The sequence below is a fragment of the Siniperca chuatsi genome, linkage group LG22, assembly GCF_020085105.1.
Source record: "Siniperca chuatsi isolate FFG_IHB_CAS linkage group LG22, ASM2008510v1, whole genome shotgun sequence".
Taxonomy (NCBI): Eukaryota; Metazoa; Chordata; class Actinopteri; order Centrarchiformes; family Sinipercidae; genus Siniperca; species Siniperca chuatsi.
The window spans coordinates 20993403-21018496 of record NC_058063.1 but is presented as its reverse complement, the minus strand read 5'-3'; the positions used below and the strand labels follow the sequence as shown (position 1 = coordinate 21018496).

Below are 25094 nucleotides of genomic sequence, written 5' to 3'. Positions count from 1 at the left end.
TTTAGATCTATAGTAAAAAAAAAACTTTAAATTTTAGAAGCACCATGTGAGCTTCTCTCTCAGGATGTGGAATAAAATAACTTTTAATAACACTTTAATTCTGTTAAATGGAAAAAATGTTTTCACACACTTTATGAAACGCCTTATTTTTAAACCCATTTGTACGACTGGTTGTCTGTTCTCCTACCTTTACTTGCTTTAGCTTCAGTAAAAACACATTTATGTTTTATTTAAACACACACAAAAAACAAAAATACATGGTCTTACAACTGATTAAAGAAAAAAATACAAATAAAAACATAAAATGCACCCTCAAGTCTGTTGTGCCTGATGTGTCACTTGAAGCTGTGTTAAAAATCTGAATGTGAATTGAACTGAACAAATTAAGCCAAATAATAATCACATCACTTATTATTTTCTTGAAAGTTAGCTTCATTTCACATTGTGCCTTACAAACAAAATCAAATCAAAGAAATGTTATATGAGCGTCCAATTTCAAATGAATCAGTCGTGTAGTCACTTGGCACCATATGGCTTTGTATTGTCTACGTAGCAGTGTCTATGCTTGGGTTTACTTTCTGCACTAGATGCCACTACATCATCATCTACAGTTGCACATGTTTTCTGCAAAGAAGAAACCCTGCAGACGGTGTTCTGCACTTTGACTTCACTGACTCTTCCAGTGGTGGAAGAAGTATTCAGATCTTTCACTTGAGTAAAAGCAGCAATAACACCATGTAAAAAAAAAAATAATAATAATACATTCAAAATTTTTCCTTGAGTCAAAGTGCAGAAATATTATCAGCAAAAAATGTAAAAGTAAAAGTACTAATTTTGCAGAATAGCCTCAATCAGATTTTTAAAAAATATATATTACTACTGGATTATTATTGCTGCTGACCTAAAACAGACATTTAGTGTCTATCTACGTGTCTCCCCACCTCTCTGAATCCTGTCTCATCTTATTTTTAATTGTATTTAAATGTTTTTTCCATAGAGCCTTATGTTGCGTTTACATTTTGTCTTGGTGCCTTTTATGTTTAATGTAAAGCACTTTGAACTGCCTTGTTGTTGATTTGTGCTAAACAAATGAACTGGCCTTGCCTTACATCAAAAGTGAAAGTGAAACTTTTGAGGAAATCCCCGTCATCCATTAGCGCGTGCTGCAGCAAGGGGACGCACAAAGGAGTGTTTATTAAACCGAAGTAAGTATCCATTCATGCTTCTTTGAGTTCTCTTCTATCAGCTGATACAGGTTGACTGGCTCGTGTCGTTTGCAGTTCTGTGGTTGGACCCTACTTCCGTGCAAAGATGGTCTCGTGAGCTGTCTTTTGAAGTGGCGGTGCAGAAAGAAAACCGCACGACGAATGACACGAGACAATGTGGAGTCTGTGCGTTTTGGGGGGAAACAAATGTAGCCAGTACACATTTTTGTTGTTTTTTTACATAAACATGTTTCTGTTTGGTCGCAAACTAAATATAATGAATGTAATGTAATATATGTAATTAAATATCGCAGCAGTAGGCTGCGGAGTCCGTAAGCAGGCGGTGAAGCCTGAATGTATTAAAAGTGGGCCTACTCAATGCACAAAATGACCCAATGAGTGTTATATTATTATACAGTTGCTTATTATATAATCGAATTATTATTGCTGGTGCATTAATGTGTAAGCAGCATTTTACTGTTCGAGTTGGTCAAGCCGGAACTAGTTTGAACTTTTTTATATATTGTTATACGACTGGGGCCTGTGATGTACTCGAGCTCTTGTTCCTATATATGGAGGTTGAATGCACTCGCTTTGGACAAAAATAACCTTTATTAAATACTGTCGTTAAGCAGGCATTTGTGTCCTCTATAAACCTTTTGAAAGTTGTCCACTGTTCCACAATAGAAATGGCTGAGAAAAAGAGGAAACGACCTGACTCTTCCTCTTTGACGTCTGATGAGTCCTTCGAGCAGCCAAACAGCCCCTGCAGTGAGCAGTCAATCAGGTAATTCAATGTTTAGGTCAGCATTAACAGGCAGTTACTGTATGAACAAGACACACTAACAAAAAAACAAGTGAGCACACGTTCTGCACACAGAAAAAAGTTGACTGGTCAGTTTACAGTGTGCTAGTGATGTTACGCTTGAAGCATATTGCATAAAAGCAGAGCTGTAGTCTGTTTACAAGTGGTCAGTTTTTATGATATAACCTTTATTGAACAAAATATTGATGTCAGCAGTGACACGACTTGTATTCTTGTATTCTTACTGTTTCATCATGGTCTTCCATACAAGTGCAATACCAAAGGCAGCAGATGTCGCCATTTTGACCTTGTAAAATGCTGCTGCAGTACTTCAGAAAGCTTAGTTTCCTCTATCACTATACAGCAAGTTTTAGTACATTTAGTGAAAGTCCTGCAAAGCCTTAACTGTTAACTTTTCGCGGTGTGGTGCATTAAATTGAAATTGAAATACAGTCTATTGTCTGTCTATTCCGCAGTTGCGGAACAGGTCCACACCTGTACCAGGTTTACTGTGGAAGCATGGCATACTATGGCCGCTACCACGAGACTTGTATAACCGCCGTGAGAGCTGCATCAGCATTCTCAGCAAGAAGTCAGGCGTGTTCTCAGTCTTTTATAGAGTGTCCAATTTTCATGGACACTCTATAAAAGTTAGAAACATTATAAACTTAATGAAAATAGGATATATTGCTGGACTGTTGTATTAGACTGGATTAGTTTTAGCTACGTGGACCTTATAAACTGCCAACTGAGTATATGCATGATGTGTATCTTACATTTTCGTTTTCCTTTAGACTGTATGTGAAGTCTTGTTTCAGGACTTTTAAGCTTAAAATGAGGATTTAGCACCCAGATAAGAATATTGGAGTTGAATGCATTAATTTATTATTAATGTCCTGTTTCATCCAGCAGATCTACTGACATACTTGAATGAGTTAACCAAACCAAACCTCAGCAAATGTTCAATACAGCAAATGAATACAAGTACAGATGAGTGCAGCTAAGTCAACAGATCCCAGCTGTGTCTCTCTGAAGAGCGATGGATCCATTTACCAGCCACTCAGCTTTGGTGTTGTTAAAACAGTAATCTGAACTTTTGTGCACTGTAATTGAATAGGCTTTGCAAAACTGCACTGAGCTGTTGTTCTTCCAGGAACTGAGTCATACAAACTGTCAAATGAACAAGTCAATAAATTAATATTTCAAGGTAATAGATGTGTTTTTTCTTGATTGCTGAATGAATGATTGTGTAGATATAGAGTTTATACACTATAAAGATCTTTTCTTTTAGTTTACAGAAGGAAACTGCATCTGTAGCTCCCAGTTTCGTCTCGTTGAAGAGTGATCAATCCATGTTCCAACCGCTCAATTTTGATCTTAAAGAGGAACAAAGGTAATTTTAAGATATTCTATAAATGAAATGTATTGTACCTTAAAGCATGTTAAGGTAATTTTATGCACTGAACTTTTGTGCACTGTAATTGAATAGGCTTTGCAAAACTGGACTGAGCTCTTGTTCTTCCAGGAACCGAGTCATACAAACAGTCAATAAATTCATATTTCAAGATCTCTCTTTTTTTGAGTTCACAGAAGAAAACTGCATCTGTAGCTCCCAGTTTTGTCTCTATGAAGAGTGATCGATCCATGTTCCGACCTGTCACAAATACGCCAGGCTCCACCATCCACTAATCACCCACACCTCGTTCAAGTTTAGGACTCTCAATACCACTCGGCATTACACTTCGTTTCTCCTGTCTCCAGCGTTTCTCCTGTCTCCCTCCAGCGATCTCCCTGCCTGCCTCCAGTGATCTCACTCCTACAGACTTCCCTCTCTCCACATCCACTATATCTGGATGTCATTCAATAAAGAACATTCTGGTCCATCTTGGTGTCCCCTGCCTGTCTATACTGTAACAGAAGGTCGGACTTAACCATAAGGATGACAGCCAGATTCCCCGATGACCCCTTCCTGGACCTGGAGGATGTTATCCGGCGACATCTCCTCACCCATCCACCACCAGTCATTCTCACCAGCGCCTCCTCCGACACTCCTTCAACCCCTTTCCTTCTCTGGCTCAGCAGATGACTGCGAGGGATTTTTGTTGCAGTGTTCCCTGGTCATCGGCCTATACCCACACCAGTACCCCACCGAGCGATCCAGGGTGGTCTTCTTGGTGTCCTGGCTCGACGGACCGGCGCTCCACTGGGCGGCAGACATCTGGTCGAGAGGTGAGGCTGTCACACAATCCTTTGGCCACTTCATATCGCTCCTCAGGAAGGAGTTTGGCCCGCCAAACGTCAAGTCGCAAGCCAGTCTTCATCCCACACCTCTACCGACCACTCTTCCGTTTTCCAACCCACTACCTGCCCGCACCGAAGCTCCGCCTCCCAGCTGCTCGCCTGCTCCGTCGCCGCCTCCTCCAGTCCCAGCTCCGCGGTCGCTGCCGCCTCCTCCAGTCCCTGCTGGATCGCAGCAGCCTCCTCCAGTCCCTGCGGGATCGCAGCAGCTCCCCGCTCCCAGTCCTGCCGACCAGACGCCGGTTTCCAGTCCTGAGGCCCAGACGCCTGTTTCCCGTCCTGCTGTCCCGTCGCGGTTTCCTGTCCTGCTGTCACGTTGCTGGCTCCCGTCCTGAGGTCCCGTCGCGGCCCCCAGTCCTGAGGTCCCGTCGCGGCCCCTGTCCGTTCGACAAGCCTCCAGGGGGTCCCCCCGCCTTCGCCGCAGACCTCCAGAGGGTCTCCGTCTTCGTCTTCGCCACCAGGTGCCCAAAGCTCCCAGCCTTCATCTTCACCGCCGGCCTCCGGTGACCTCCCACCTGTACCACAAGCATTCCACCAGGCCTCCAGATGGGGCTGAACTGAGTCACAAGACGCATGATTTCAGCTCCGACCCTATCAAGTCCCCTGCACCTCGCCTGTCCAGTCCCCGGGCCATCTGCCCGAGGTCCCCAGCTCCTCGCCTGTCCAGCCCCCGGGCCGTCCACCTGAGGTCCCCAGCTCCTCGCCAGGCCAGTCCCCGGGTCGTCCGCCAGAGGTCCTCAGCCCCGCGCCAAGCCAGTCCCCGGGTCGTCCGGCGGAGGTCCTCAGCCCTGCGCCAAGCCAGTCTCCGGGTCGTCCATCCGAGGCCTCCCAGCTCCACACCTGCCCAGGCTCCGGCCGGTCGCCCGGATCAGCCCGCTCCCCGTGGTGGAGGACGACCACCGCCCTCGGGAGCTGGCCGTGGAGGGGGGGTACTGTCACAGATACGCCAGGCTCCACCATCCACTAATCACCCACACTCTTTTGTTTCAGCAGCTCACCTTTATGTCAGTGCAAGGTAATTTTATTAAAGATTCATACTTCTATTACTGCTGTGCAATATCCTCCATCTCATTATAATCTTAATAAGCTACACTTAACTTGACAGTTCATGCACTATTACTTTATACCGTATTATTATCATGAACCGGTAAATTCACTTTATACTTCACACTTATTTTAATTTTATACTTATACCCACTTGGTACTTAATTTATCTGACCTGTATTATAGTGTATTATATTTTTTTGCTAGTACTTCTATTCCTGTGTGCACTGACGTGTGTCACAGTCTGTCTTGTTCTCTCCCCGTCACTTCGCACTTCAGGCTCCCCTTCACTCTGCACTCCCTCACCTGAGTATTAATTCCCAGCACCTGTCACCCATCGCACACCTGCACATAATCAGCCACTCTACTCCCTATATAACCCAGCTCCTCACCTCAGTCAGTGTCCGGTCTCGTTCATAGGAAGGACAGAGTTACGCTACCTACCTTTGAATACCCCACGGACTCCCCCACGACGTCACGTTTGGATATCTACCACTTGGAACCCTGAACCCCGGCTCCTGTCTGTCTCCAGTCTCCTGAGTGTGTCGCTCCGACTCCTGGCTCCCGTCTGTCTCCAGTCTCCTGAGCTCCTGTGTATCTCCAGTCCTCTGTGTGTGTCGCCCCAGTGCCCACACTATTCCGCCAGTAGTAAGATCAAGGACAGTATCATATCACTCCGTATTACTTCTGTGTTGCAATAAACTCTCTCAGTCTCCTTACCATTGCCTCCGGTGGTTCTGTCCGTAACAGAAGACCGGACCCCAAAAAACAAGGATGACGGCCACAACTTCCCTACTTCACCTGGGTGAGTTGGCCAAACGATATCTCCTCAGCCTCCCTAGTCCCTTTATTGCGGTGGACGAGTTTCTACAGTCAGGGATTTTCTCCGGTAGAGTGGAACATTGCGAAGAGTTCCTCACGAAGTGCTGCCTCGCGTTCCTGTTACACCCTGATCAGTTCCCGTCTGAGCGGACACAGGTAGCCTTCGTGGTGCTTCGGCTAGCCGGTCCGGCACTGCACTGGGCTGGATCCCTGGCGGTTAAGGAAGAGGCAGTTCTCCATTCTCTGGACCTCTTCCTGGCGAGATTCTGCCAGGAGTTTGGCCCGCCGAACCTATGGTCATCCACGAATCCCCAACCTGTCTGCCAGCCGCCGCCGCCTGCTTCCAGCCCTGAGACTCAGCCGCCGCCGCCGCCTGCCTCCAGCCCTGAGACTCAGCCGCCGCCGCCGCCGCCTGCCTCCAGCCCTGAGGCCCAAGCTCCTGGTCGTCCGCCCGAGGTCGCGTCCGTCTCCAGCCCGGCCCAAGCTCCTGGTCGTCTCCCCGAGTCCGCGACGGCCTCCCGCCGTCTCCAAACTCCTGGTCGTCCGCCCGAGTCCGCGACGGCCTCCCGCCGTCTCCAAGCTCCTGGTCGTCCGCCCGAGTCCGCGACGGCCTCCCGCCGTCTCCAAGCTCCTGGTCGTCCGCCCGAGTCCGCGACGGCCTCCCGCCGTCTCCAAGCTCCTGGTCGTCCGCCCGAGGTCGCGTCTGTCTCCAGCCCGGCCCAAGCTCCTGGTCGGCCGCCCTGTGTGACCAGCTCAACCCTTCTCCAGGCTCCAGGTCGGCCACCCGACACACCGGACTCCGATCAGCTCCCCGGATCGGCTTGGCCCCTAGGGACAGGCCGCAGTGTCGGGGGAAAGAGGGGGGTCTTTTCGGCCCTTGGGAGCTGGCCGTGGAGGGGGGGGGTACTGTCACAGTCTGTCTTGTTCTCTCCCCGTCACTTCGCACTTCAGGCTCCCCTTCACTCTGCACTCCCTCACCTGAGTATTAATTCCCAGCACCTGTCACCCATCGCACACCTGCACATAATCAGCCACTCTACTCCCTATATAACCCAGCTCCTCACCTCAGTCAGTGTCCGGTCTTGTTCATAGGAAGGACAGAGTTACGCTACCTACCTTTGAATACCCCACGGACTCCCCCACGACGTCACGTTTGGATATCTACCACTTGGAACCCTGAACCCCGGCTCCTGTCTGTCTCCAGTCTCCTGAGCTCCTGTGTATCTCCAGTCCTCTGTGTGTATCGCCCCAGTGCCCACACTATTCCGCCAGTAGTAAGATCAAGGACAGTATCATATCACTCCGTATTACTTCTGTGTTGCAATAAACTCTCTCAGTCTCCTTACCATTGCCTCCGGTGGTTCTGTCCGTAACAACGTGATAGTGAGCTGCTGTAACAAAAGAGTTTCCCCTCGGGGATCAATAAAATATTTCTGATTCTGATAATAAGACTGAAAGTGGTAAAGTCACTTGTAATGTGCTGTATCTGCTTTAGGATAAGCATGAATATTTTGCTCAAACTAAAACATTTTTAACTCATGTAGATGTGTCTACACTCTGTTCATATCAACTCCCGTCTTTCCATTGACTATATACAATCATGCTGCATTCGAAATTTCCTTTGTGTTCAATCTGAACACACTTTTAGTCTGAGAGGCTTGGTGCAACAAGAAAAATAATGTCAAGTCTATGATTTTGTACAATTGGACATTGACTTAGGAAGCCTAAGAGAAGATGGTATCACTGTGAATGGCATCAGAATAAACAGTTTTAGCTGTCATGGCTATGTTGCTGCTCCCATCCTCCCAATGAAGTGGTGTGCATCTGGCAAGAATAATGTGTAATTTGTTCTTATAGACAGCAGAATAGGGAACCGTCCAGCAGTTCAGTGTGTATGGAGGATCCAGTGCATTTCACCAGACCCCAGAGAGATGCAGAGGAAGACATGTGTAAGTTCAACTATATACTTCACAAATATTTGTAGTGTTAATTTGTTACTTATACTGCTACTAGTAACTATTACCAATACCTACTAGTTATGCTAGAAATAGATTAGTACTTCATGATGATGGGTATCACAGGATTCAATAAGTTCAATAATTTTAATTTACTGCAGTTTTGTGGTAGGCTCTCTTGACATTAAAAGGGATTAGAATTTTTGGTTAGAAAAGTACGTTAGGTCAAGTAAACAAACTGGTAATGATGTTGTCTCTCTCCAACTCTGATTGTATAACTTTGTGGGGGGGCATGTCATGTTCCAGGTTTTATTCAAACTCTTTTGATTCAAAGGAAATCATTGGTACATGGCATACATCTTAGCCAACTGAGGCAATGGGTAGATCTCACAGTTTACAAATCTGAATAATAAATCCTGCATTCAGTTCTTACAGCGGAAAACTCCATTTTCAAAGGGAAGAAGAAGCTTAAAAATGCAATGCGAAACCAATTCACTTTGACGTACGAAGGTCATGGTGACCAGCAGAGTTCTCTGAACAGCATCTACACAGCACTCTACATCACCACTGTAGAGAGTGGAGATCCACATGAAGAACATGCGTCCAGACACATTAAACATAAATTGGAACCACAATCTTCTGAACAATTAGTCAACCTCAGTGACATCTTCAAACCTCTGCCTGGCCAAGACAAACCCCACAGAACAGTCCTGACAAAGGGCGTTGCAGGCATTGGAAAATCATTTACTGTGCAGAAATTCATTCTTGACTGGGCCGAGGAGAAAGACAACCAGGACATTGATTTTGTTTTCAGTCTTGCTTTCCGAGAGCTGAATTTGAGTACAGATAACAAAAGTTTGCACAAGCTCCTGACTGAATTTCACCCTGCGCTCCACGATCTGAAAGATTCAGAGGATTTCGTCAAAGCCAGAGTCCTGGTGATCCTGGATGGTCTGGATGAAAGCAGACTTCAACTGGACTTCGAGAACAAGCCGGTAACATCTGTCAGTGAAGTAACATCTGTAGGTAATCTCCTTGCAAACCTCATCCAGGGTAACCTTCTTCCTAATGCTAACCTCTGGATAACATCCCGTCCAGCAGCAGCCAATCAGATCCCTGCAGAGTTTATCGACATGGTGACGGAGATAAGAGGGTTCAGTGACCCACAAAAAGAGGAGTACTTCAGGAGGAGATTTAGTCATGACTTGAGCCTTGCTGAAAGGATCATTTCGCACATTTGCTCTTCACAGAGTCTCGACATCATGTGCCAGATCCCGATCTTCTGCTGGATTTCTGCCGTATTATTTCAGGAGATCTTTGGGGAAGACGAGAAAGCTGAAACTCCTCAAACTCTTACAGAGATGATGGCACATTTCCTGTTCTCTCAGACAAAACGCAGAAGCAGAAAATATGGCAACAAGACTGAAAAACAAAGAGAGACTTCTGAAGACACACAAGGAATTTCTTCTGAAACTCGGCAAGCTTGCATTTATCCATCTGCAGAAGAACAACCTTATCTTCTATGATGAAGACCTGGAAGACTGTGGGATTGACACAAAAGAAGCATCTATCTACTCTGGATTTTGTACCATGCAGTTCTCAGGGATGAAGAAGCCTTTTCTCAGAAAAAGGTCTTTTTCTTTGTACACCTGACCATACAGGAGTTCTTTGCAGCTCTTTTTGTCTATGACTGTTTCACAAGTAAGAATACAAAAGAGCTTGGCCACTTCCTCGATCTGAAGGACAAAGAACATACTTTACTTGGTCTTCTAAAGATGACAGCTGACAAAGTGTTGGAGAAGAAGAACGGCCACCTGGACTTCTTCCTGCGATTCCTCCTTGGCCTCATGGTTGAACCCAACCGTAGAGTCCTTCAGGGTCTGCTGACATCACCAGACCCAGGCCGAGATACCGACAAGAAAATCTTGACTCACCTCAAAGCCATCCGAAGGAAGGCCCTTCCTCCAGACAGTTGCATCAACCTCTTCCAGACCATGGTCGAGATGAGAGATCACAAAGTCAAAGATGAGATTCAGGAATATCTCAAATTGTCAGATCGTTCCAAAACCGAACTGACCCCCCTGCACTGCTCTGCGCTGGCCTACATGCTGCAGGTATCGAAGAATGATCTGGATGTGTTGGACTTGAAGAGTTACAACACATCAGAGGAAGGCAGAAGGAGGCTGATACCAGCTGTGAGGAGCAGCAGAAAGGCTGTGTAAGTTTAATTTCACTGCAATATTTAACATATTTTGTTACACATTAATAATAAATTTTTTTTATTAAAAGTAAGGTGGTCTTGTAAATTCAGCATATATGTCATCTGCCAAACGGTGAGAACAAATGTGTAAGGCCAGGGTATGCTTGAAACAAATTGGTTTGTACAAAGTGTCATCCAACCTCATCCAAAGGCTAAAGTTTCAAATGGCGTGGCAAAATGTCTCCCGGCATAGAAAAGGTTGAAACGCAGTAATCGTTCAAATGTGGATAATGGTGCACAATCCTGCCTTCTTTCTCAGCTCTGCACATTTGGCCAACTGCTGCGTAAAATGGCCATGAATGTTTGATTGTCAGTTTCGGGAAAAGTTACAAAGATTGTGGGACACGGCCCCACCAGTTCCCATGTCAGAAAAGATGTGGGGGAGGGTGTTCCAGAATCAGTTCTCCGTTCCTACAAGCTCTTCGTTTGAAGCATACTGATGCCTAAACAAATAATAACCTTGATCCTTGAATGAACATGTATGATGAGTTCCAACCAAGGAGAGCAGGATTGTTCCCTTGTATCTCATAATAGTTTTAACAGTTTGTATCCACAATTCTATCTATATATCTATGCAAAAAAAATGCAAATTTTTTTATGACAACATCCACCCCCAGGCTAGCAGACTGCAAAGTAACTGCACAGTGGATTGAGCACCTGGCCTTTACTCTCAAGTACTCCTACTCAGCTCTGAGAGATCTGGACCTCAGCAACAATGACCTGAAAGATTCAGGAGTGGAGCTGCTCTGTGATGGACTGTCAAGTCAATGCTGCAGACTGGAGACATTGAGGTATTAATGCAAATATAAAGTACAGTAACAGATAATGGTAATGGGTGGACAAGTTATAGTACTACTTCAATCTGAAAAGCGTATGTGTTAGCTATGTGCTGCCATGTACTAACAAAAGATGGTTGATGCTCTGTTCTCAGTGAGGTTCGTTTTGGATAATAACAAATTATTAAAATGCAACACTTAATGATCACCTTCAAAAGTGCTTAAGAAGGATTGTCTTCTGTTTTTCCTGTAGTGTCAGAACTCAGTTAATAACTAGTAACCAGTAGTTATGCATGTCACTGCATGCATGTTCAAAACCATCTTCCTGCTACCTTTAGCCATGCTAGTGGAAATATCTCAACAACAATTGGATGGATTGCCATGACGTTTTATGCAAACATTCATGGTCTCTAGAGGATGAATCTTAATTACTTTGTTGATCCCCTGACATTTCCTCTACCTCTTATGGTTTTAAGTAAAGAATCTCAACAACGTTTGTGTGGATTGCTATGAAATTTGATACAAACATTTATGTTCCACTCAGGATGAATTGTAATCACTTTGGTTTAAGATAGTTGGGTTCTCTTTCACCTGGAGAAAGACCAACCAGACTGGCAAGCCAACCTATGTATCTCCTTTTTCACTAACTACATCTTAAGTCCCTTTGAGCCCTCGGCAGAGTTCATCCTTTGTAGACAATCTCAGAGTTCTGCTCCATGTATTCCACTTTTCAGTCTGAGCTGGGCCTCTGGCTATGTCACTGTACTGCCATCACCAAACTCTTTAAAGTAAATATAATTTACTTTAGTCACAGTACCTAATCCCACTTAAGGGCTGCTCATCATTTTAAGCTATCTTTTCTGTCATTTAGAGATCTGTGCAAAACTGCGCTTTTTATAAACTTATCTTAAACCTGTTTGCTGGTATACCAAACACTGTGTTTTCTCAGGTTGTCAGGCTGTCTGGTCACAGAGAAAGGCTGTGCTCATCTGGCCTCAGCTCTACAGTCCAACCCCTCCCATTTGATAGAGCTGGACCTGAGCTACAACAATCCAAGAGACTCAGGAGAGCAGCTGCTCTCAAAGCTGAGGGATGGTCCAAAATACAAGCTCAGCAAACTGAAGTAATTATAGAATACTACATTACTGACTTTCCTGCAACAATACATTCTAGTTACAGCTTGCATTTAACCTCATTTTGCAGTCTTACCACTAATCTGAAGTCACGGGTACCTTATTATCTGAATAAATTCAAAAAATTTGAAAAGGTTTTTACACTCAGGTATTTTTCTCCACAGCACTGAACATGGTGGAAGTCACAGGATGGAACCAGGCTTCAAGAAATGTAAGTATCTGTATATTTGCTGGTGGGAATGGTGAACTGGTTAACAAACTGTAAATGTGAAACTTTCCTTTAATGCTTGGTAATACGGTTGTATTTAGCAGCCTGTGGTTTTGCTAGCTTTGCTAAAAAAAATGGATTAAAGTGTTTTCTTACCTCCAGATGCCTGTGAGCTCACTTTGGTCCACAACACAGCCCACAAGAACCTCCGTCTCTCTGAAGGGAACAGAAAGGTGACCTGGGTGGAGGAGGAGCAGCCATATCCCGATCACCTAGAAAGGTTCAATCACTGCCAACAGGTGTTGAGTGAACAGGGTCTAACAGAGCGCTGCTACTGGGAGGTCGAGGTGTTCGGACCCTTAAGCGTTGGAGTCTCATACAGAGGAGCTGATAAGGAAGGGAAAACGGATGATTTCAAGATGGGACACAATGACAAGTCTTGGTGTCTGGTTTGCACTAATGATGGTTATTATGTTTTGCATGACAACAAGAAAGTAGATGTGTCTTCACTCGGATGGCGCTCCAGTCGGCTGGGAGTGTATCTGGATTGGCCGGCTGGCACTCTGTCCTTCTACAGAGTTTCCTCCGACAGTCGAATCCGCCTCCATACCTTCAAAACAACGTTTAATGCGCCCCTCTATCCTGCTGTTGAACTTCACACTCAATCTTCTGCCTCATTTTATCAGATTTAACCCATTATTTCCCATAAAAAGTCAAAACTACTGTTGTATTTGTAGTGTAAGAATGTCCCACGGTCTGTAACACTATATAAGATTGAAGTTCTAGACTCCCAGATTTCACCAACTAACTATTATATAATTTGCATCCTAGCGGTTTGAACAAATTTTACTGTATTGGAATGTATATTTATTTAAAAGTATAGCTGAAACAATTTGTTGATTAATCAAGTAGTTGATTGGAAGAAAATGTATCTGCAACTATTTTGATACTCCATTAAGTGTTTAGTCATTTTTTAAGCAAAAATACCAAACATTTGCTTCCTCCAGCGTCTCCAGTGTGAGAATTATACCATTGACATTTCAGGGGAACTGTAATGGGAATTTGTAATTTTTTTATTATTATTTTTTTTTACATTTTCTGATATTTTGTTGACTAATCAAACAATCAACAAAAGAATCAGTCAAATTAAAATTTAAACAATTATTTGCAGCACTATTTGAAAGCATGCCATACTGAAAGTCAACCTTTGAAGTAATTTAAAAAAAAGGGCAGCTGTATGTTTTTGGCTTTTTAAATGTTTTTTTTCACGTTTTAACAATTGTGATGTGTAACTTTTTACTTTTTTTACTTTGTTTGTTTCGATTAAGTCACAGCACTTGTATTCCATTGGCAGCTTATCCTGAAAGAGCAGCTCATATGTCAGAAAACATCTGTCCAGCTTTTCATTGAATACCAGTTAATGTTACTTAGTGGAATCTTATTGTGAAAACGTAGCTAAACAATATGTTTTATTTTTTTTTTTTACATTTTCTGATATTTTGTTGACTAATCAAACAATCAACAAAAGAATCAGTCAAATTGAAATTTAAATAATTATTTGCAGCACTATTTGAAAGCATGCCATACTGAAAGTCAACCTTTGAAGTAATTAAAAAAAAAAGCGCACCGTCTTGTAAAAGTAATATTTATTTACCACTGACTGTGTGGGCAGCCATGTATATTTGACATCATGGGTTTAGGTGACTTTACCATAACTACTGACTGCGAACTTTGACTGATATGGTTGTTTTTTATGTTTACAGTGAGTAGAAAGTCAGGAATCCAGGAATGCAGTGCAGCATTAAACATAATCTGTTCTTCCTAGTTCCTGCCAGACTCTTGGCAGCTTAATACAATCTAATTCTGTTTTAAATGTTTTGGACTGTTCTTGTAAGTGTTTGTGTGCTTTGTTAGTTTGTCAAGTGGTACCAGTTTAGTGATATTCTAAATAACTTGAAATAACTCTGACAAGCACAGCAGAAACTTGTAGGAGTGGGCAGCTGTATGTTTTTGGCTTTTTAAATGTTTTTTTTTTTTCACGTTTTAACAATTGTGATGTGTAACTTGGTGCTTTTACTTTGTTTGTTTCGATTAAGTTACAGCACTTGTATTTCATTGGCAGCTTATCCTGAAAGAGCAGCTCATATGTCAGAAAACATCCGTCCAGCTTTACATCGAATAACAGTTAATGTTACTTAGTGGAATCTTATTGTGAAAACTTAGTTAAACAATATGTTTGATTGCTGTGGTGCTTTATTTTTACTTAGTGGAATCTTATTGTGAAAACTTAGTTAAACAAGATGTTTGATTGCTGTGGTGCTTTATTTTTACTTAGTGGAATCTTATTGTGAAAACTTAGCTAAATAATATGTTTGATTGCTGTGGTGCTTTATTTTTACTTAGTGGAATCTTATTGTGAAAACTTAGTTAAACAATATTTTTGATTGCTGTGGTGCTTTATTTTTACTTAGTGGAATCTTATTGTGAAAACTTAGTTAAACAATATGTTTGATTGCTGTGGTGCTTTATTTTTACTTAGTGGAATCTTATTGTGAAAACTTAGTTAAACAATATGTTTGATTGCTGTGGTGCTTTATTTTTACTTAGTGGAATCTTATTGTGAAAACTTAGTTAAACAAGATGTTTGATTGCTGTGGTGCTTTATTTTTACTTAGTGGAATCTTATTGTGAAACGCAGCTAAACAATATGTTTGGTTGCTGTGGTGCTTTATTTTTACTTAGTGGAATCTTATTGTGAAAACTTAGTTAAACAAGATGTTTGATTGCTGTGGTGCTTTATTTTTACTTAGTGGAATCTTATTGTGAAATGCAGCTAAACAATATGTTTGGTTGCTGTGGTGCTTTATTTTTACTTAGTGGAATCTTATTGTGAAAACTTAGCTAAACAATATGTTTGATTGCTGTGGTGCTTTATTTTTACTTTGTGGAATCTTATTGTGAAAACTTAGTTAAACAAGATGTTTGATTGCTGTGGTGCTTTATTTTTACTTAGTGGAATCTTATTGTGAAAACTTAGTTTGTTTGAAACACAGCTAAACAATATGTTTGGTTGCTGTGGTGCTTTATTTTTACTTAGTGGAATCTTATTGTGAAAACTTAGCTAAACAATATGTTTGATTGCTGTGGTGCTTTATTTTTACTTAGTGGAATCTTATTGTGAAAACTTAGTTAAACAATATGTTTGATTGCTGTGGTGCTTTATTTTTACTTAGTGGAATCTTATTGTGAAAACTTAGTTAAACAATATGTTTGATTGCTGTGGTGCTTTATTTTTTACTTAGTGGAATCTTATTGTGAAACGCAGCTAAACAATATGTTTGGTTGCTGTGGTGCTTTATTTTTACTTAGTGAAATCTTGCTGAAACGTAACTAAGCTAAGCTAACCGCCTGCTGGATGTAGCTTCATATTTACCATACAGACATGAAAGTGATATCAATCTTCCCATTTAAATCTCGGCAAGAAAAAGCAAATAAGCGGTTTTCCCAAAATGTCGAACTATTCTTTTAACAGTGTGTTTGGCTTCTTTGGTGCTACAGTTTACTGGATTTAGTAAAAAACACTTGTTTTCATAGATATTTCAAGAATTCTTATTGTGTGAATCAACTTATTTCTAATGAATGTTATAAATAAACTTACAGGAAATGAAAATATAAACAGTGTGGGTTTTTTTGGGGGGGGGCTATGACCATTTTTCTTCTCTATGCTGAAGGACTGACATGTTTCGTTATATTTAAACTAAACAACTTTTCAATTATCTTTTGTTTCCTACTTTGTCTTTATTCACAGATATGAAGAAAACTTTCATAAAACTATATAAATACACTACAATAAATAACACCTCCAAACCTTTTTTAACACCCTGTGAAATTTGAAAGGAATTTTTTAATTTTTGCTTGAATTCAAATATTGTTTTAGTGAGTTAATATACTTGTCTTTGACGTGCAACAGACAGTATTATCTGTATTGCTTCATGTGTGCAAGAACATAATGGCTTGTCCACCTTGTCATATTTGGATGAATGGTTCACTGATTTGGCTGACAGTAAAGGGCGGGGCAGTCTGGCTGCCTCGGGTCCCAGCTGTCGCCACCAGACACACTGAGAGAGGGTGGGGCCTCTTCATCCATGTGTCACAATAATAATTCTACAAAAGAAGAAAGAGAAGAGGATGCAGGTGCGATACACGTGAAACATAATCGCTGAGTGAAGTTAAGATTTGATAGGTGCCCGTTGGTTATGGAGTTTAAAATACACAAATCAAGAAGGCACAAACAGAAAGCTTGTAATGATACTATGTGCCATGTGCAGATGAGTGACACAAATGTGTCATCATACACCTCACTACACGAGCAGTACTGTGAGAGAGTTTCTGTACCTGTAGTTTCCTTCCTCAGACCTCTCAGCTCGTTATGTGGTGGTTTTCTAAATCCAGATGTGATGAGGGTGCCTTTTGTTTCTTTGGTCTGGAACAAACCGCCTGATGACCTGAGATCAGTCACAACTGTTTTCCACTTTCAAAAAAAAAAACAAAACACAAGACTTTTCTATTTTCTCAGGTAAATAATTAGTTATTGTTTGTGTGTGTCTGTGTTTTATGTCTGTGGGTTCCTTGCTGTCTTTGGCTGCGTGGGTGTTTGCAAATGTATTTTAAAGGAATAGTTTGACACACTTATTTGTTTTCTTGCCAAAAGTTTGATGAGAAGACCAATACCACTGTCATGTCTATCCCGTAAAAATCAAGCTACAGCCAGGAAACATTAGCTTAGCTTAGCACAAAGGCTGGAAACAGGGGGAAACAGCTAGCCTGGCTATTTCTTGGCCTGTTTCCAGTATTTATGCTAAGCTATGCTAATTGTCTCCTGACTCAAGCTTCATATTTAACGCCCAGACATGAAAGTGGTATCTAATCATCTAACAAGAAAGCGAAAGTGTGTTTACCAGAACAAACTATTGCTTTAATGTGAAGCACATTGAATTTACTTGTAATGAATTTGCTAGGCTATATCCATAAAATTCCCTTGTTTTGCCATCACCTTTTCTTATTATTGTTTAAACATTTTTTTAATTATTGAGCACTGTCAATGTTGTTTAATTTTACTTACTGTGCAATTGATATTAGATCTGTATTGTTGCTAATCATAATCACAATACCGATGCTATCTGCAGCTAAAAGTTAAATTGACAATAGTTACATAAGTAGTAATATCTACAGCCACGCCCTTAACAAACGTTTAGCCACGCCCACCACAGCCTCATCAACTATTTAGCTCACTAATGGAGGAGAATTATTTATTACTTCAGTAATTATAGTAATTTATCATCTTTTATTTATTAGTTTTGGCTTTTAGTCGTTTTACAAGTCTGCTTTGTAACCTTTTGTAAAAAATATGTCTTTTATTATTATTAATGCTGATGTTGCAACTGTTGGTACCAGTGGTGGTAGCATTAGTAGTGCCAAAAGTAACAGCAGTACAGTATAAGTAGTACTAACACAAGTAGAAGTAGCAGTACTGGTGCATAGGGATAGTTGCAGTAATAATAGCAATGGTGGTTATAGGATTAGAGTTAACTTTTAATTTTCACAAGTTCATAATCACAGAAAAGGAAAAGCGAATGTGTAGGGATATGCACAGGAAAAGAAAGAGAAAGAAAGACAAACAAAAATGTGCCATGTAGTCCCATCCATCCATCCATCCATTTTCTAAGGGGTGCGGGTGACTGGAGCCTATCCCAGTGACTTTGGGCCTTAGGCAGGGTACACCCTGGACAGTGGCCAACTCGTCGCAGGGCTAACACAGACACAGACAAGGACAGACAACCATTCACCTGCCACCGTGCACCCGCCATGTAGTCCCATTATTTAAAAAAAAAAAAAATGCAGACATCTCTTTGGCCGATATCTCCAAAACTCTGCAACTCACCCCAAAATCATCTAGATGGATAAATAGCACTACAGGTGAGAGGAAAAATATGCATTTTTGATTTTGGGGTGAACTGTCCCTTTAAGCTAATTTTCCATTAATTTTAGTCAATTTAGTAAAAAAAATATTATCTTTAACATGTCTTTAATGCTATTGTATGTTTGTAGGGTTGCATAATGAGTGATTTGATTATGTAGCTTGGCTGCAACAGTCGTGAAACTAAAACTAATTTGAATTTCAGAGAGAGCCAGACAAAAGACAGAAAGAGAGAGATAATGGTGGAGCGAGCTAGACAAAGACCGAGAGAGAGAGAGAGAGAGAGGGTGGTACGTTGTCATCACGTACAGCCGCGGATGAGAGGAGAGGGGACGGGAAGGGAGGGGGTGTTCAGCCGGTCTCTCCTCCCTCTGCTGCAGCGGCCATGCTACTGTCCGCCGCCTGTCTCCGTGCATCTCGCCGGTGTAACCTGCCGCCGCTGCATCCCTGAAACCCGGGTTAGCGGACCGGCCTGGACCGGGTCGTCTCGGTCGTAGCGGTTCAGTCCGCCTGGAGCAGCCGGATCCACCGGAACACGGCACCGGGGGAAGAGCAGAAAGCCTCCATAGCAACAAACCGGTTTCACGGCATTATTGGTAGGTGCCTCCCTCTCAGTGTGTGTGTGTGTGTGTGTGTGTGTGTGTGTTTGAATGGCGCTGTCAGCACAGCTTAGCAGTGTTTGGGCGGATAGATGGATAAAGTAAATTCGTTTATCAGATCAAGAGAGAGACAGCACAGCCGCACAGGTTTAATAATCATTTGATGTACAAGCTATTTTTTGGCTTCTGGCTTCAGCTAAATTTAATATGACTGGAAATCAATGGAATACATTCACACTGTGCATGCAAAAGCTATGGGAAGCATGATGATTCCCAAAGGAAGACAAGTCTGTCAAAATGTAATCTTAATTGAATGCAAGCCTGTGATCAGTATCCTTAAATGACTGAAATCAATGGAACTCTTTCTGCACCAGGAGAGAGGCTGAATGTGCCAGTTTTGCATATATCAGGATGGGAGATCTATCTTTTCAGTAAACTGTGTGGTTGTCATCTTTTTTTTTTTAGTCAGTGATGGAGGGATGTTGAGGACGCTGGAAGACAACATTTGACTGGGACAGAAACCCCAAAACAAACCAGGACTACAAACCATCGTGCGAGGTCTAAAGCAGGACTGTTGGGACTCAGTGGGATTGTACCAGGTCTGCACAACAGTGTACTGGATTTAGAGCCAGATCACTGGGACTACAGCTGGGTTACTGAGACAGCAGGAAGGTCACTGCGAGCACACGTCCACATAATCAAGTGGAGAGTAGACGTTTGCTGGGATAACCGCTTGAAATTAGGTTGTGGAACAAATATTTTTGGAGACAATCGCTTAAAATGATAGGCTTCCCATAACTGGACAGTCTGAGGTTTGGTGCCACTTGAGTAGTGTCCATCTACAGCCGTCACAGCATCAAAGCGGCCTTTAGCAAAACACTGAAACTTGACCTGATCGATCACTGTAAATCACTGGATTAAAACATCAATGAAATACTTACATTTTAGGATTCTTCTAGTGGAGAAAGGACTGCTTTGGGTTCTGACAGTATCTCTTTTGTTGGGTTTGTAGTTTGAGTAGGATACCACTGGATTTGCAACAGGGTTACCTGATCTCCAGACGGATCCTGTGATTATATCTGCTATATTTTTTACTGGTATTACACCTGGGTTACAGAAACTTCAGTTAAACTAAAGGTTCTACAGCAAGGACCAGATACAGGTTATCAGGGTCTACTTGTCTTCAAACTGGTTCATCAGGCCAACTGGACTACAATGCATTTTAGAAGTCTGCATGTTGAACGTTGCAGGGATTACAGCTGAGTTTTGAGAATCTAAAACCATATCTTGAGAACTACAACCAGATTACTGTGTCTACAAAAAGGCTACTGGTGCTACATCACTCTTAATGGGATTCTAAAAATATCCTGGTACTAGAAAAGTTACCAGCTACTGGGTCTACAAGTGAGTCACCAAGCTTACAATACATCTTATCGGTACTACACAGCAAGTTCTTAAAACTAGAGCCAAGTTATTCTCACTGTAGAAAACAGGTAACCAGGATAAGAGTCACTGTTTTTCGCTGTTGGAAGATGAATCTTATGTAGCAGGCTGTCTGTTGAACGCTACTGGACCAGTATTCACCATGTCTTTGAGTAAGACCCTCGAGCTGGAGCACTTTGATGAACGCGACAAGGTTCGCCGGGGACGCTCCACCCGTACCAAGAGAGATGACTCCGCCAGCAGCGCTGGAGGTGGGGGGTCTGGCCCCAGCTCCCGGGGCAGCAGCCTGGTCCCTAGCCCTGCCCACAGCGCCAACTGCAGCTACTACCGGACCCGAACCCTGCAGGCACTCACCTCGGAGAAACGGGCGAAAAAGGTCCGGTTCTATCGCAATGGAGACCGGTACTTCAAGGGTCTGGTGTACGCTGTTTCCAGTGACCGGTTCCGCTCCTACGATGCACTACTCATGGAGCTGACACGTTCATTGTCGGATAACCTGCATCTGCCGCAAGGGGTGCGCACGATCTACACTACAGACGGCAGCAAGAAGATCACCAGTATGGACGAGCTGGTGGAAGGTAGGACTCACAACTTTCTCTTTCCTCTGCCTTGGCCATAAAACCACAGCTTGTCTCTTTCACAAATTGGATTTTATACAGATTAAACAACAACATATACCTGTATTGGATTTTGTAACCTTTGGACAGAGTCAGGCTAGCTGTTCCCCCCCCCCCCCATTTCCAGTATTTATGCTAAGCTACGCTAACCCCCTGCTGGCTCTAGCTTCATGTTAAGCACACAGACATGAGAGTGGTATCGATATTCTCATCTAACACTTTGCAAGAACATTGAATAGGAAATATACGTTCTGATTAAAAAATGTGTGCGAAACATTCGTTATCTCTGATGTAATATCGCACCCTGCTGACCAATTCTGAAGAGCGCACAATATAAAGACTCTGTGGTTAGTAGGAATGTCTCGAGCCGGCCCTTAGGATCGGGATAAAGACTGATCCTGGCACTATTTAATGGGTTGCTATTGGCTACATAAAGCCTGACCGATTTCTGATCCCTTTATTGTCACCAGCTGAGCTCCTGGACCATTTTGGTTCATTAAAGTAGTGAAATGGTTTCCTAACATACAGTTTTATGAAGCAAGTGAGTGGAAGGTGGAGCATGGCAAAACAAAACAGTTAAAAAAAACTTGGATCGGGGCACCTCTGGTGGTTAGTGGTTCTGGTGTTTTCTGTCTTTGCTGCCTACCAGACCTCTGAGTTGTCTCCCACAGGAATAAATTGACTTCTGTTGTACTGTAACATTACACAATAGTCAACTACCACTAAGTTGTAACTGTGCAGACTACCCGTCACTCTCTCCATCGATCAATCAGCTGATCCTCCTCCTTAAACCTCCTCACTGTCTCCTTCCTCTTTGCTCTCTGTTTGTCTTTGTTATGCAAAATCACTTGAATTATTTATTTCTGTGTACATCAACAGGAGGATGATTAGTAGAAAATCAATACAGAGACCATCAGGAACATAGTTTATTGAAGACATAATGAAAATTAAAGTCTTTTTGAGGGATTTACATCCACAACAAATCTTACAAAATCTTACATCCACCATCTAATCAGACTGCCTTTCTTTCCCTAACTGGTATCCCATTGGGTAGCACTTTTAAATGATCCTCTCCTGTGTCCTGACCCTTTTCATTGGGACCTAATCAGGAAGACTTTTAAAAAGTGTTTGTACAACAGTGTAATTTAATGTCCATCCATATAATGCTTTAGCCTGAAGGTCTGGGGAATCAAACCATCAACCTTTTGACTCACAAGTCAACTGTGAATGTATGAAAGTGAATGTAATGACATTTCTTTATAATACAACAACTGAAGTCCAGTCTGTTCTATCTGCTCTTCCTCTCTTGTCTAAAGTCATTTAGACAGAAACAGACCAGTGGCTGAGTAACATCACATCATCAGTATTGATGTGTGACTGGTTGTAATGTCCACTAATGAGTGTAAGAGCCAGGAAGCTGTTCAGCCAGAGATGTACTAAAAAGACAGATGCATCACTCTTAAGCACTCCATGGAATTAAAAAAACTACAAACAGACCAGACCATGACGGCCTGCAAGTGGAAAGCAGGAAACTCGACACAGTAGAAAAGCGATGGATGGAGGCCTGCAGCAGAGTGTTTGTTTGGCTGCTAACTTTTAACTGTAGAGATTTAATCAACTAATGTTAACAGACTGGTGTGACGAGCAAACTGTAACGTAATATTTGTTGTGTGGGCAGCTGTGAAATATCATACCTGACCTTTTGAGTAGGAAGTCCGACTTCCAGGCCTCTATTTTACTTTTTGTCTGTCAGAAAAATCTCAATCTTGTATTTAATGCCACATTCACATCTTAGGGGTAAAGACAGGAAAGATTACCATGTTTATGGCTTGTGAGTGTTCACATCATCAGACAACTCAAGATGGTTGTATGATTGCTTAAGTTGGGCGTGTAGATAGCACTATATCTATAAATTTGGGTTTAATTACCTATAATGATGTGAGGCATCTATTTTTATTCGTTGTTTCTGGCACGTCCATATAATTAAGCGATAAGTTGGATATATTTTCATTATTTTGGCTATATTATACTTTCCAAAGAAATCCAAATTTCCTAGCTGTAATTAGGCTATGACTTTGCTTTTGACATGACTGATATTTACAAGTCAGAAACTGGTAATCACACCAGCTCCCATATGACATGAATGCAGCATTACAAAAACACACTAATTGACCAACTGACAGGAAGTGACGCCACTCTACACTGGCTTTTAAACTTGGGCCACAGACTCCAAGGACTCCAAATGTTACAAAGGGCTGCAACAATTTATTTATTTTTTAAAATGTATTATATTTAGATTTTCAAATAAGCGATTATTCTTTAAAAGACAGAAAATAGTAAAAAAAAAAAAAAAAAAAATCATCTATCGCAAGTGGAGGGTGACACGAGATTGGATTTTGACTCCTGTCCCATCGCACTCCCACAATCCCACAAAAATACTCCTGTCCCGTCTCATCCCGTTCCCGATAGAACAATCAGAAAACAGTGTTTTTTCATATTAGAACTTTTCATATTTATATATAAAAACTCACCTGTGATTCCTGGTCCCGCCTGCTCCTGTTGACTTTATTTTCTGTCCCGTCCCAGTCACGTGATGGATAGTGAAATTGACTCCCATCCCGCGGGAATCCCGAAAAAATGTCAGCGTCTAATTGCAAGTTCCCAGAGCTCACGGTTACATCTTCAAATGTCTTGTTACGTCCGAGCAACAGTCCAAAACCCAAAGATATTTAATTTACAGTGATTATAAAACAGACACACAGACATTTGAGAAGTTGGAATCCACGATTTTTGGGGCATTTTTGCTTGATAAAGTGAATCATCTAACTGATTAGGCTAAAAGATGAATCTTTTCAGCACTAAATTCTGTGGTGAGATGTTAATGACCGCTCAGGTTTACACAGCTGAACGGTATGCGTGTCTCTCAAGCAGGCTGTGAAAATGTTGTAAAAATACATTTATAAATAAATAAAATTGAAATGCAATTGTTTAGATTCCTTTCTGTCCTGTCATGGCTTTCAGCAGGAATTGAACCTGTGACCACAGTCCATGTCGGTGCCTTGCTCAGCTGGTCAAGCGACACACAGAAGGTGTTTTGTGTTCAGTTCGTCAGGTATTTGAATAAAAACCCAGAGCAATTCTGTCCAGCTGGTTTGAATAGCAAAGTGAAAGTCAGCAGTGGAGAGACAAGGTCACACACACATTACCTGGCAAAGTGTGTGTGTGTGTGAACATGTAATAGGGATCAAAGAGAGAGAGAAAAAGGTGTGTTTTTGAGGGCTACAGAGGCTGACAAGTTTCTGTGAGAAAGGTGTGTTGGAAAGATAGCGAGCTCTGCCGCGAGATAGAGAGGGATGGTACGACTAGGAGAGAGAGAAGGTGAGCCATTTTTAACCATATAAGGTAAAACGGGGGAGTGACTGTGGGCTACTGTACACGTGACAGGCTGCAATCTGTCTGAGAGGTTTAACACGATTTGATAATTTTAATATAAAACATTTAATTAAAGTTACATCACATCAAGAAGATTAAAAAAAATGATCATGATTGTGTGTTTTAAGATGGTAGCCAAATTTCGTATTCTGAATCGTTCCCGTTCAGTTGATCGCTTGCTAAACCCCCTCCTGTCTAGTTCTGGATTTCTCCACATGCTGAAGCGGTGTGTAATATGGCTGTAGTTGGAGAAATACTGTGCATACAGAGAGTTTAGAGGGTGGTGTATTTCTTTAGTCTTTATAAAACCAAAAACACGAGCAAAAGTGTAAAGAACTGATTAAACAGTGTGTTTATCTGCTCTAATATAAGCTGCAAATGTTAGCATAGATCATTAACTTACTATATTCCTTCATGGATTTAAAGGTTACGCTAAAAAAAGAGCTGTTAACGACGGCACACCCACTGTGCACATGCATGTATGTCCTCATCTTTATTAGATTTTAGGGAGGTTTACCCT

General features: G+C 42.1%; 3 protein-coding genes and 1 pseudogene across 4 annotated transcripts in view; 3 read left to right on the top strand and 1 right to left on the bottom strand.

The window, feature by feature from the left end:
- Positions 1–25094, bottom strand: part of LOC122870258 (low affinity immunoglobulin gamma Fc region receptor III-like) — a 1099642-nt gene that overhangs the window by 720129 nt on the left and 354419 nt on the right. The window lies entirely within an intron of this gene.
- On the top strand, positions 310–16178 carry LOC122870092 (annotated as a pseudogene).
- LOC122870190 (formin-like protein 5) lies at positions 5189–8067 on the top strand. The gene is made up of 2 exons (XM_044184152.1): positions 5189–5323; positions 5773–8067. Exon 2 carries the CDS (start codon positions 6127–6129, stop codon positions 7264–7266), a length of 1140 nt encoding a protein of 379 aa, XP_044040087.1. The 5' UTR covers positions 5189–5323; positions 5773–6126; the 3' UTR covers positions 7267–8067.
- Positions 18777–25094, top strand: part of LOC122870116 (serine/threonine-protein kinase DCLK2-like) — a 36961-nt gene continuing 30643 nt past the window's right edge. Inside the window, exons 1-2 of one of the 2 annotated variants that reach the window (XM_044183914.1) lie at positions 18777–19079; positions 19548–21103. In XM_044183914.1, coding sequence (XP_044039849.1) covers positions 20668–21103 — 436 coding nt within the window. In that variant the 5' untranslated portion in view covers positions 18777–19079; positions 19548–20667. The remainder of the gene's footprint in view (positions 19080–19547; positions 21104–25094) is intronic. The other variant, XM_044183913.1, reaches the window with a different exon arrangement.

What these genes read in the sequence shown, in the direction of transcription:
- LOC122870190 (XM_044184152.1), top strand. Translation starts at nt 6,127, where the DNA reads ATGACGGCCACAACTTCCCTACTTCACCTGGGTGAGTTGGCCAAACGA.